This window comes from Ruditapes philippinarum, unplaced genomic scaffold (assembly GCF_026571515.1).
Source record: "Ruditapes philippinarum isolate M1 unplaced genomic scaffold, ASM2657151v2 ctg4298_1_1_1_1, whole genome shotgun sequence".
Classification (NCBI taxonomy): domain Eukaryota; kingdom Metazoa; phylum Mollusca; class Bivalvia; order Venerida; family Veneridae; genus Ruditapes; species Ruditapes philippinarum.
In genome coordinates this window covers 47883-61666 of record NW_026864615.1, presented here as the reverse complement: position 1 = coordinate 61666, position 13784 = coordinate 47883, and the positions used below count along the sequence as shown (strand labels likewise).

The following is a 13784-nucleotide window of genomic DNA, read 5'->3' as shown; positions in this document are numbered from 1 at the left end:
GCTCTGCGGCTATCCTCCGGGGCTCTGCCGGTATTCACTGGGGCTCTTCCAGCATTCACCGGGTCTCTACCGTAGCTCTACCGGCTATATCATACCACGGATCATCTCCGGTTTGTGCAGGCAAAGCTACGGTGCTTTCCCGGTGTAACCCTGGTTGGTCCTTGCAGAGCAAGGATGAAGCCGGCAGAACTATACTTCCCGGATCATCCCAGACCACCGGATGATATTTTATTCCATCTGGGGTCGAATGTCGGATGTTCCCGATCATCCCGGACGTTGCCGGCAGTGTTGACGGATGTACCCGGTTGTTCCCAGTTGTACCCCGGTCGTTCCCGGATCACCCTGGACATCTAACGGGGCTCTGCCGGGATGTCAGTGAGACTGTAGCTTTAGGAAAGGTAATTGTCACTTATGAAGAGGTCATAATTATGCATTGCAGTATATGTATCTTTTCAAAAACACTTATCATATTATTTTAGTTAATAGTATCAGTAATACACTTTTTGTTAGAATTGTTTGATATTATATATATTGACATATATTTTGAATGGATTGGAGGATATTTGGGTAGTACTGAGGGTTCCCTGGGGGTAGGGCTTGCAGGTCCCATGCCGATAACCTGTGTCTTCAAAATTAATACAGTATAGCTTTATATTGAGTTATGGCAACTAGTTCTCCAGTTTTTAGCAGGATTGTTAAAAAGAATAGTACCCAGTGCCAGCACCTGAATTTGAACTTAATGACAAAACACTCAGTAAAATGTTTGTTTTGTGCAGTTAAATGTTTGGTGCAGCTTCATTACTCATTTAAACACTGAGTCTAAGGGTTACAATTCACTTGAAACTAAACAATGTCTTTGAGATCTTCATTTTCATAGGGCCATTAGTCTATAAGCTGCAAAATCTAATTTTCCCAGCTTTTCATGGAAATTTCTGGTTCAATGGCTTATTAAAAACTTAATACATAAAATCATTTTATAATGTTTTCCTGGTCATGATGTTAACATATTACTGGCATGGATTTTTATGGAATTAATTATTTCCCCTATGTGATTGTTGTCCTGATTACAGCCTCTGGTCCAAATTGTCATTTGATTTAATAGTAAAACTAAAGATATTGATTTCAACAAATATAATACACTAGTGTGTATGTTCATATCATTTTTAACAAAATCATATTGTAATGGATGATTTAAACTTACTGAATGTGATGTTTAAAAATGTCAATTATTTCATCATTGATTTTAGTATCATTTTACAGTATGAATTATGAAATATTCGCAGTAATAAATTTGTAAATTTAAAAAGGTGTTTCCATTCTTGATTATTTTGTTTGTTTTTGTTGTATTCTTTTTGTTTTTGTTATTGAGTTTTTGTGCTTTTTGGTTTTTGTTGTTGTTTGTTTGTTCTAAGGTAATAGTTTCACATATACAAATTTCACTAATACAAAAATTACTACGTGTATTAAATTGAAGGGAAGTAACTTTAAAGTTATGTGACTAAGATCAAAATGGAGTTGTCTTTCTTTACATATGCAATAGTCTTTTGTGACAGTAAGCATTTTACTAAAACAATTTGCCAGGATTGCTGTGTAAATACTTTTTATAGAATATTTAATCAGTCATTCAAAAGACTTGCAGACAAATTGATATCAATTATGTTGATCTGTAACCCAAGTTTAAAATGTTTGCATTTAATTCTGAAAAAAAAGTTTTTGAATTGTAAATTAAATAAATGGGCATAATTAATTAAACTGGTTGGGGTTCAGATGATTGATTTTCTAAGCATGATATTGTCATATTTAATGCAGAAATGGGTTAAACTCCTATTTAAATTTATAGAAGTAAACCTGTTACTGCACTAAGGTTACAGCCAACTTATATTTTTTCCAGGAATTCTTAATTGTTTTACTGGAAATAACAGAGTACAGATATTATAAATAACATGTGTCTAAAGTAAATATAATCACATTATTAACAATTGTTTAAAATTTGTTTACATAGTGGAAAATTGATCAAAGATTTGCAACATTGCATGTTTCAAATATGTAGTGTTCTAGGAAATGATTGTAGCTGGTCTTGTCGTATTGCAGGTATTCAGCTTGATCTGTGCATAAATTGAGGATACTAACATTACTTTGTGATAAGTATAATTATAAATCAGCAGACTGGCTAAAAAAATGCTTATCAATTAAATAAAGGGACTCCACTGATGCTTTTTGACATGAAGGAAGTGGAAATAATTTTTCCAGATTAATGGACCAATAACTTGTGATCATTGGCTCAAATTATTCCGTTTTTCCAGAAAAGAAAAACGACCAAAAAATTGAAAAGAGTATGGTGCAATGCTTTTACTCTTTTTACTCAAAATGGGCTCAGTCTTAAATGGCGTAAAAATATAACTTTTAATTCATTTCTGAGTATATTAAATTTCTTCATTATCTTATGCATATTTTTTTTTCTGTTATTATTAATGCCTCACTTGATCTATGTAGGAAAATCAAATTTTAGGTTTTAGGCTTTTGAATCTCAGTGGAGTTCCTTTAAAACTGATTAAAAATTGATTAAAATTTGATTAATTATTGATTAATTATTGGTGAACTAATTATATCAACTTAAATAATGGAGACCCAAAAATCTGATGGATTTAAGAGATCTTAAGATTAAAAGAGAACAGTGCACAGTAAGATAGATGCATTGATAAGCTGATCATAAGTGTTTGCTTTTTATTAAAGTTGCATGCCTCCAGTTCAGCCAAAAAGTTTTCAATAAAATCAAACTTGAGAAAAATTTGCTAAGATTTTAGAAAAAGATTCAAGATTCAAGTAATAATTTATATGTTTTTTTGGGGGATTGAATGACTGATTTTTCAGTATTTATAATAATCTTTTATGTTACTTATGCAGTTAGGGGTTAATTTTTGTATATTTTGACCTCGTTTTGGTAATTAATGCAAGTTGTAAGTGCCATTGATAATGTCTAAATTGCTTCCTTTTGGTTACTTCACAATATCTTACTGTTAAATACATTTTTAAAATTTTCATGAAAAATAAACATGAATCTGGAGGCATGTTGCTTTAAGACTATATTTTTCTTTGGAGGGCTTTATGATTGATATCCTCATGTTAGAATTGTGTGACATTGTTGAAACCAGACAACGGTTAATGAGAAGATTGTTGTAAGTTATGTCACCGACTCGACTTCCCCCTACTGACTGACTGATGAATCTCCCATTAAAGATTCAAGATTGTAAGGGCAGGAATGTTTTAAAGATAATACCCTCATAAAGAAAGGGAAACATTAAGTCTACATTGTGATCTTTAATAGATGTTTTGGTGTTTGTTTTTTTCATGTTAGTGATTTTTTTTTTAATAATAAAATTTGATTGTAAGGAAAACTTGTGTGGTTTAAACCATAAACTGCTTTTTTATGGATTTATCTAAAGAGAGTTTGTTTTATCATTAAACAGTTATCTCTGACTTATTAAATATTACTAGTTTGCATCTTTGCTATACTATATAAGCATAAAACGTTGATTCCTTTATCATTTTTTTTTACTTTCAAATGTAGATATTTTGAATATTAGGAATTTAATTGATATTAAATTGCAATGTTATTGATTTGAAATCAGAAATTCAGTTTGTATTTTTGTATTTAAAAAACAAAATACGTTTGAGTTATAGTTACAAGATCTTGAAGATTGTGGTCACATACTTGATAAAAAGTTCTTTGTTTAAAGGAAGAATATACATGCATGTAACTAATAAATATAAGATTGGAAAGGATAATGTTTGATACAGTCAGTCACATGCCAATGGTTGGGTACTTGCTAATTTTTCAGGAATGTTACGAATTAATAGTCGTAATATAATATAAATAAGAAAAAAAAATCTACCAAAATTTGATTAAATTTCTTTCCAAATTTTCCCATATATCTTTTGCATATATAAGCACATAAATTGGTAATAATGTTATATTAATTAAAAAGATAAAAACTTTTAGTGCAAAACGACTTTCATATTTTTAAAGTGACATCTTTCGGAATTATCTTTTAAGTCAATATACTGGGGATGTGCATATGAAACATACTGTTTGCATGTAGAAAATTTAGGAAAAGAACTTAAAGGTCTTGACAATTTTGGATGTACTACGGTAGTCTGTTATGACAATTATGGAGCTTGAAACAAATGATGGATTTGGAAATTTACGACCACAGTTGAAACATAAATGGATATCCTTTAGTAATATCACAACGTAAGTATTTTATTAATGATAAATTGTTACATAAATTATATCCTACAATTGTCTGTTTTGGTTTATACATAATTTATTTTAGTTAATTGATTGTATAGGGAAGCTTAGTAATAAGCTGATAGACACACTCTTGAAAACCAACCAGTACTATGTCAGTGTAAGTTTCTTGCTCAAGGAAACATACAGATCAATGACTTGCCTCTGATGGTGCGATTGATCATTAGATTACTAGTAAACCACATTGACAACCCGGCCATACCGCCACTGTGTTTTACTTATTTACCACAGTATTGAATGCTTATAATATTATGATTGATTATATGATTATATATATAAAACTGGAAAGCTTAAAGGGCAATTACTAAATTCCATTTCCAGATTTTATAATTATCTTTAAGCACTTAAGCTACTGTCTCACTTACATCCCGGCAGAGCCCTGGTGGACGTCCAGGGTGATCCGGGAATGACCGGGAACAACGGGACTTCATCAGTACCTCTGCAGGCAACGTCGGGATGATCCAGGAACATTCGGCATTCGACCCTGGATGGAATAAAATATTTGATATCACCAGGATGGTCCGGGAAGTATAGCTTTGCTGGCTTCACCTTAGCTCTGCCTGGAACGACCAGGGCTACACCAGGGAAGCACCGTTGCTCTGCCGGCAGTAGAGCCGTTGTAAATGCCAGCAGAGCCCTGGTGAATGCCGGCGAGCCCCGGAGGATGCCGGCAGAGCCCTGGAGGATGATGATGGAGCTACAGTTGATACGCCCGTAGTGCCAGACAAAGCCCAGTTCATTTTAAAATAATCACTACAATTTGAGATGATTCCACTTGTTTGTATAACAACCCTTCCCCATTTCCCTTCTGTCCAGTCTTGCATAAGGATTATTCAGAATATCATCATGAATTACTGTTCTAAAACAATAGATATTATATTAAGTCAATGTTATCATTTTCGCGTGTTTTCATTCCACCGGGGTAGCTCTGCCGAGATCGTCCTGGGCTTTGCCCAGGCTCTGCCTGGATGGACCGAGGCTCTGCCTGTGTCAATTTGGGCCTGCCAGTGTCATCCAGGAATGACAGGGGAAGCACCAGCATGAACCGTAGCTTCACCTGGGCTCTGCCTGGATGGTTCGGAGCGCATCCTGTGTGGTAATTTGGGAAATACCGTAGTGCTGCCAGGGTATGTGTGACTGCAACAATAATTTCACCCCGGATTGTCCCAGATCATCCCAGTAACTTACAGGGGTGGTCCTTGGCTCTACCAGGAGTAAGTGAGACCGAAGCTTTACCAGCTATATGGGGTTATATAATATATTCCATTAGAATAATTTGTAACACATTTTTAAATATTCTTATATTACTATCTTTGCATTTTAGACATATTTCGACACTAGTTGTATGATAAGATATGGTAACAGATTGAACATGCATTAATGTTGCTAATAGATTTGAGCTTCAACATACTAGTAATTAATACCTTTTCATTGTATTGTTTTAGCTGTCAAAATGTTAATCTTTCATTGTCTACATTTTGTTTATATGTTAGACTATAAAGGAATATAAAACATATTTCAAAATAATGTATAAATTTTAAAGCTAATGATAGATTCATCAACAATTATTGTGTAATTGTGTCTTAAGTATAGTTTTAAATATTGTCTGTAATATTTAGGCATCATTATTACCAAACTTGTCTTATATTATCAATATGCATGGTTGTCTAACTTGTCTGTTATTTATAGGCATGGTTACCTAACTTGCATGCTTACTTAATGAGTGTATAATTTTAAAGCATGGATTATACTAAACTTGTCTGTTATCATCTGAGTCATCTCGTTACCAAACTTGTTTGTAATCTGTAAGAATAGTTACTGAAGTTGTCTTAAACTGTAGGCATGGTCTTTAATCTGTATGCAAAGTTATATAGCATAAACTTAACTATAAACTTAATGTTTCTTGTAATCAGGCATATCTTTTTTAATTAAGTTACCAAACTTGTTTGTAATCTATAAGATTAGTAACCAAACTTGTCTTTAATTTGTAGGAATAGTAACCAAACTTATATGGTAACCAAACTTGGCTTTAATCTGTAAGCATTATAAGTTATCAAACTTGTCTGAAATCTTAAGACATGGTTACAAAAGTAATGTTTTGGCATCGTGCTACCAAACTTTTCTGTATTTTTTAGGAATCTTGACTAAACTTGTCTGTAATTTTTAGGCATCATCATGTTTACTTAAAGTAATGGCTTGTTTACCAATGTAACGTAACTTGTAATTTAAAAGACATGGGTAACCGATGTTATTGCATGGTTATTAAAATAATGTCTGTAATGTAATTAAGCCTTGAGTTACAAAACTTGTTTTGTCTGTAATGTTAATTAATATATATGGCAATCTAAAATCTCTAATGTTAATCAATTAATGAGGCTTTATTACTTAAACCAATATCCTTGTATCATCAAACTTAAAAGTGTTATATTTGGGGGATGTGGATCAGGGTACAGTTTAACTGCTATTACATGTTGTCACATTACCTTTGAAAGAAACAGCGTTGTAAATTTGAAAAAGGAATTCCTTAATTATGACATAAATGCAAAATATCCTCTATGAACATGATGATGGATTGTAACAATTTGCTGAAATCCTATTTATTACTGACAAGTTATTACAACTTGTAAATTGATTTCCTTTTTTTATTGCACCTTTGGGACAAACTTTTGGAGTCCTAAATTGTAATAACTGACAAAATCAACAATAGACCTGAGGACAAAATTTTCTTGTTTATTACATTTTTAATATCCATTTGCGCCATAATCATTTGTTGTTACCGGTGGAAAAATCAATTGATTGCTTATATTTGATCCACTTTGGACACTTAGATAGGAAAAGAAAATATTTGAAGTATGGAATTCGATCTTGGATGATGATGATTAGGTTTTACCTGGAAATAGCTTTAATGATTTTGTCAATCTGAAAGCACTTTAACTAGACGAGTCAATGGATGATTTACTAAGAACAGCTGAAAATGTTTGTTTCCATGAAGTGTTGTTTATTATGGAACTGTCTGTAAGCTGAGTAGAGACATTGTGATTAATCGATGACTTGGAACTTGTACTTTCTTTAATCAGAGATAGATTTCCATGAATATATTACAGACTATATCAAATTCTGTCATTGTTTTTTTTGTGTGTTTTTGAAAATTTCAATTATAAGAATTATGAATTTTAATTGTTTTGGATATTTCCAGTGAAAACAGTCAGTGTTAAAAACTGCTTCTTATTAAATTGTTGAAAAACTGAATTAAGATTATTGGATCATATAAAAATGAATAATGAATTACACGTTGTCAGACAGTTTTTGGACAAAGAATGTGAAAATATTTATTGTAATACTTGAATATTAATAACTAGAAAAAGACAGGGTTAAATTGCATTTGTAACAAATTGTTGTTATTTTTAAAGTAAACTCTAAAATTCTGTGATAGATGGAGATTTTTAATCTTGATGTCTCAATTTATATTTACATTTACCATGAAATATTACATCTAAATATATAAATTGACTTCGGTTAAAATGCTTCCTTCAATAAAATTTATTCAAATACTTAAAACTAATTGGAAAACTAATGCTTGAGTGTTAAAGTGGTTTTAAAGTCAATATATTTTCACAATAATTTAAGATTTAAAATTGATAAAAGTTTGTTTGAAGAAGTTCAAAACTCTTGGAAATTAATCTTAGTACTCGATGTCAGTACAATGTGCCAATAAACGCTGAATTTACGATGGCTTACAAGATCACCTTTTCCAGCCGCAAAGTTTGCATTGTTGTTAAATTTGAAGATACTTGACTCCTTAAGAGGGCTTCCTATTACAAAAATTTTCTACCAGAGATCAGTTTACGTAAAGTCATCTTTAAAATTGTTCTAAAAAATTTTATACTGCCATTCAGATTGACAGATTGTTTCATAGTATATGTGGGATAGAAAATCATACTTTAAGGAGTTTTTTTACGAGATAGTGTACAGTAACAGTGTTTTTAATTTTTTTTTTTTTTTTTTTTTTAAATTCATATTTACCTTTGATAAAAATATTTCATTGAAATTTATGACCTGCCTTTTAAGAAATGATATAAATTGACAGATGATAGTTTATTACATTACCCAATGCAGTAAATGTTGACTCTCGGGTTTCATGTGGAGATTATGTAAGAACAGAAATTATCTATCTATAAAATTCATATATTGACTGCAAGTTGTTGACAGTTTAAAGCATAAGTGAATCTATGATTTATTACAAGTCAAAAATTGGTTATTGACGCAAACTTCAAAGGTTTTGTTTTTTCACAGCAGTCTATTACGGCGGGCCGGATCTTTTAAGTATCGTACATTAAACATGGATTAAAATACTTGTTGTGATGGAAGTGGAAGGAAATATTTAGCCATATTATAGGCATTGGATATAATCCTGCAGAAGAAGATCTGCTTTAATTATAGAATGTTCACAGTTGATAAAAAATTGAAAAATTTAGTTTGTAATAACATTGATTTAAAAAATAAAATGAGGATATGTAAATATAATAAGTAATTAATGAAATAAATGAATGAATTTAAGTGTCTGTGCCACGACTCAGATGGATGTACAGTTTAAGTTTGTTTTAAACTAAAAATGGAAGGTACGAGACCACCAAATTTGATGCGAACTGATTCAAATAGCAGTACAGGATCTATCGGGAAACATAAACATTCAAAATTAGAAAGAACAGATTCGGCAAGTAGTCTTCTTGCTAAAAATAGACCAGGGAGACTTGAAAAGACTGATTCCGTCACTAGTATTCAGTCAATTGGTAAACCGAAGCCAATGAAACTGAGTTTTGCCCTCATTGCTAAACAAGCACTGGAAAGGAAGAAGGGTACAGAAAGGTAATGCTTCAAATTTTATGAAATTTACATTTATATGGAAACAGTTATTTTCATTTGACTTGACTGGTAGTAAAGTGTTATATTTTGTCTTAGAACAAATCTTAAAGCTGATAATGAGCCGTGCCATGAGAAAACCAACATAGTTCGTTTGTGACAAGCATGGATACAGTCACCAGCCTGTGCATCTGTGCAGTCTGATCAGGATCACTGCTGTTCACTTACAAACCATAGTATAATTACAAGTAGAGAAACTGATAGCGAACAACATGGATCCTGATCAGACTGTGTGGATGTGCAGGCTGGTCTGGATCCATGCTGGTCGCAAACGCACTATGTTGGTTTTGTCATGGCACAGATCATATTAAATTAATATTTAATCACTTCAGCTTCCAAAAATAGGTCTTGCACAAAATGGATTTATATATGTATGTATTTATTTAGAAGTTTGAATCCCATGTGAGAAACCTTAAAGATTCTTTAATTTAATTTAATGGTAGCTATATACAGCTAGCTAGTAATAGAAGTTTAATGATACATCTTTTTCTTCAAATGTAAAAGTTTGGAATTTAAGTCATGATAATGACCTTACATTAAAAAGAGAAATGTCAATTCTTAAATTCAGATAATATAAATGATTTTTGTTATTGAAGAATATATAAATCTCTATCGAAGTTTATAGGAGATTAAATTAATTTTGTCTCTGCAGCTGAGTATTTAGGTTAAGTACTAATTTTAGAGCATCGCTTAATTGCACCCCTTACCAAATTGTGACACCTGGGACTAATAGTAACTTACAACTCTTAAATTTACAAGAGGAAGGTCTCCTGGAGCTTAGGTTTACAGTATATGTTAATGGCTTTTAAATTCAGGTGCCCACTCATGAAATTATGTGATAAAATTATATGGCATCTTAAAATTTAATGTCTTCCTGCACCAAAAATAAAAAAAAGGCTGGAAAGTTGCCATATAAGCTTTACAGTGATAGTGTAACTCAACCCAATCCAATAAAAGCAGAAGCAATCAATATAGGAATAACTGATGTTTTAATGAATGTATGAAGTTTTAAATAAAGGCATATAAAAGTTTGTTTTATTACTGTTGCAAGCTTTAAATCCTATGACACTCCCAAAGCTACTACATAAAAGAGGTTTAACAAAAAGTCAGTGTGATCAAATATAAGACATATATACATATTATCTATTATGCACATAGTTTTCTCTTTTGTATTTATAAATATTTAATGAAAATATTTATATGGATTATTTTTCTTACTTTTCATTATCTATATATTTATCATCAAAGTTTCTGTATTTACATTATCGTTTGTCTGAGCACAAAAATACATAAAATCTGCAGTGTTTTACATATTATTCCTATTTTTGTAATAAATGTTAAAAGGGAATTTAAGGCTTTTAGGTTATTTAAAGATAAAAAAATCAACCCCAAAAGCTATGACTTGATAACATCTAAACATTATTGTCAGACTGACATTTTTTTCATTTAGTATAAATGAGCCGCGTCATGACAAAACCAACATAATGGGTTTGCGACCAGCATGGACCCAGACCATTAATTTTTTAAATGGGGGTACTAATAAAAATGGTTTACAAATAAATACATATAAATTAATATGAAATACAAAATGTACAATCATATATAATGTTTAAATCTGGTTTTAATCTAGGTATAATTGCACAAGAAAATATCATTAAGAAAAAATAACATGATTTATATCTTGGGATCTCCTATCAAAGTTTGTTTCCATTGACTTCTAGGGATTTCCTCTCAGAGTTTGTTTTTCATTGACCCCAAGAAATATCCTTCATTGACCTCTATATAGGGATTTCCCCTCAGGGCTTGTTTTAATTGACCTCAAGAAATATCCTTCATTGACCTCTATATAGGGATCTCCTCTCAGAGCTTGTTTTAATTGACCTCAAGAAATATCCTTCATTCACCTCTAATATATAGGGATCTCAACCTCTCAGAGCTTGTTTTAATTGACCTCAAGAAATATCCTTCATTGACCATTATATAGGGCTTTCCCCTCAGAGCTTGTTTTAATTGACCTCTAGAAATATCCTTCATTGACCTCTATATAGGGCTTTTCCCTCAGAGCTTGTTTTAATTGACGTCAAGAAATATCCTTCATTGACCACTATATAGGGATTTCCCCTCAGATCTTGTTTTAAATGACCTCAAGAAATATCCTTTATTGACCTCTATATAGGGATCTCCTCTCAGAGCTTGTCTTTTTTTACCTCAAGAAATATCCTTCATTGACCTCTATATAGGGATTTCCTTTCAGAGCTTGTGTTCATTGATCTCTTGGAATCTTCTCTCAGAGTTTGTTTCGAATGACTTTTAGGGATGTTCTCTTAGAGTTTGTTTCCATTGACTTTTAGGGATGTTCTCTCAGAGTTTGTTTCCATTGACTTTTAGGGATGTTCTCTCAGAGTTTGTTTCCATTGACTTTAAGGGATGTTCTCTCAGAGTTTGTTTCCATTGACTTTTAGGGATGTTCTCTCAGAGTTTGTTTCCATTGACTTTTAGGGATGTTCTCTCAGAGTTTGTTTCCATTGACTTTTAGGGATGTTCTCTCAGAGTTTGTTTCCATTGACTTTTAGGGATGTTCTCTCAGAGTTTGTTTCCATTGACTTTAAGGGGTGTTCTCTCAGAGTTTGTTTCCATTGACTTTAAGGGATCTTCTCTCAGAGTTTGTTTCCATTGACTTTAAGGGATGTCTCTCAGAGTTTGTTTCAATTGACTGTTAGAGATATTCTCTCAGAGTTTGTTTCCATTGACATTTAGGGATAATCTCTCAGAGTTTGTTTCCATTGACTTTTAGGGATGTTTTTTCAGAGTTTGTTTCCATTAACTTTTATTGATGTTCTCTCAGGGTTTGTTTCCATGGACTTTAAGGGATGTTCTCTCAGAGTTTGTTTCCATTGACATTTAGGGATGATCTCTCAGTGTTTGTTTCCTTTGACTTTATGGATGTTCTCTTAGAGTTTGTTTCCATTGACTTTAAGGGGTGTTCTCTCAGAGATTGTTTTATTGACTTTTAAGGATGTTCTCTCAGAGTTTGTTTTTATTGACTTTAAGGGATGTTCTCTCAGATTTTGTTTCCATTGACTTTTAGAGTTGTTCTCTAAGAGTTTGTTTCCAATGACTTTTAGGAATGTTCTCTCAGAGATTGTTTCAATTGACTGATAAAGATGTTCTCTCAGAGTTTGTTTTCATTGACTTTAAGGGATGTTCTCTGAGATTTTGTTTCCATTGACTTTTAGGGATGTTCTCTAACAGTTTGTTTCCATTGACTTCTAGACATGTAACCTCTCAGATTTTGTTTCCATGATTTTGGGGATGTTCTCTCGAGTTTTTTTTAAAATGATTTAGGATTTTCTCTCGGGTTTTTTTCCCAATGATTTTAAAGGGATTTTAAGAGTTTTTTTCCTTTGACTTTAGGGTGGCTGGGAAAATTTTTCCTTTGATTTTAAGGATTTTTCTCAGATTTTGTTCCATTAACTAGGATTTTCCCCGGGTTGTTTCAGTTTTTGAGATTTTCCTTCAGGCTTTTTTCTTTTACTTTAAAATGTCCTCTCAGAGTTTGTTTCCAGTGACTTGTAGAGATGTCCTCTTAGAGTTTGTTTCCATTGACTTCTAGAGATGTCCTCTCAGAGTTTGTTTCCTTTTACTTCTAGAGATGTCCTCTCAGAGTTTGTTCCCAATGACTTGCAGATATGTCCCCTTAGAGTTTGTTTCCATTGATTTTTAGAAATGTCCTCTCATAGTCCGTTTCATTTTACTTCTAGAGATGTCCTCTCAGAATTTGTTTCCAATGACTTGTAGAGATGACCTCTTAGAGTTTGTTTCCATTGATTTTTAGAGATGTCCTCTAAGAGTTTGTTTCCTTTTACTTGTAGAGATGTCCTCTCAGAGTTTGTTTCCAATGACTTCTAGAGATGTCCTCTCAGTGTTTGTTTCCTTTGACTTCTAATGATGTCCTCTCAGAGTTTGTTTCCTTTGACTTCTAATGATGTCCTCTCAGAGTTTGTTTCCTTTGACTTCTAATGATGTCCTCTCAGAGTTTGTTTCCATTGACTTCTAGAGATGTCCTCTCAGTGTTTGTTTCCTTTGACTTCTAATGATGTCCTCTCAGAGTTTGTTTCCTTTGACTTCTAATGATGTCCTCTAAGAGTTTGTTTCCATTGACTCCAGAGATGTCCTCTCAGAGTTTGTTTCCAATGACTTCTAGAGATGTCCTCTCAGAGTTTGTTTCCAGTGACTTGTAGAGATGTCCTCTCAGAGTTTGTTTCCAATTACTTGAAGAGATGTCCTCTCAGAGTTTGTTTCCATTGACTTCTAGAGATGTCCTCTTAGAGTTTGTTTTCTTTGACCTAAGGAGATCTCCCTGATTTAGCACCTGTTTTAGTTTAAGTTATCTTATCATGCATCTTAATTTGGTTTGTTTACTTCAATGTCGGTGTAAGCTTTGTTTCAGAATTTGTTTTGGTTGTATGTTTTCATGGATCCAGTCTTTATTACAAATACTAGTAATAATATTTTCACGGTATTTCAAATCAAGTTGCTGTTTAAATAAGTGGGC

General features: G+C 32.4%; 1 protein-coding gene across 4 annotated transcripts in view; it reads left to right on the top strand.

The window, feature by feature from the left end:
* Positions 1 to 13784, top strand: part of LOC132726265 (filamin A-interacting protein 1-like) — a 70855-nt gene that overhangs the window by 19014 nt on the left and 38057 nt on the right. The window contains exon 1 of one of the 4 annotated variants that reach the window (XM_060711555.1): positions 4160 to 4252. The exons of 2 other annotated variants lie outside the window; for them this stretch is intronic. In XM_060711555.1, the coding sequence (XP_060567538.1) occupies positions 4161 to 4252 (92 nt within the window). In that variant the 5' untranslated portion in view covers position 4160. Of the gene's footprint in view, positions 1 to 4159; positions 4253 to 8732; positions 9176 to 13784 lie in introns of those variants that run through there. One more of the 4 variants, XM_060711550.1, reaches the window with a different exon arrangement.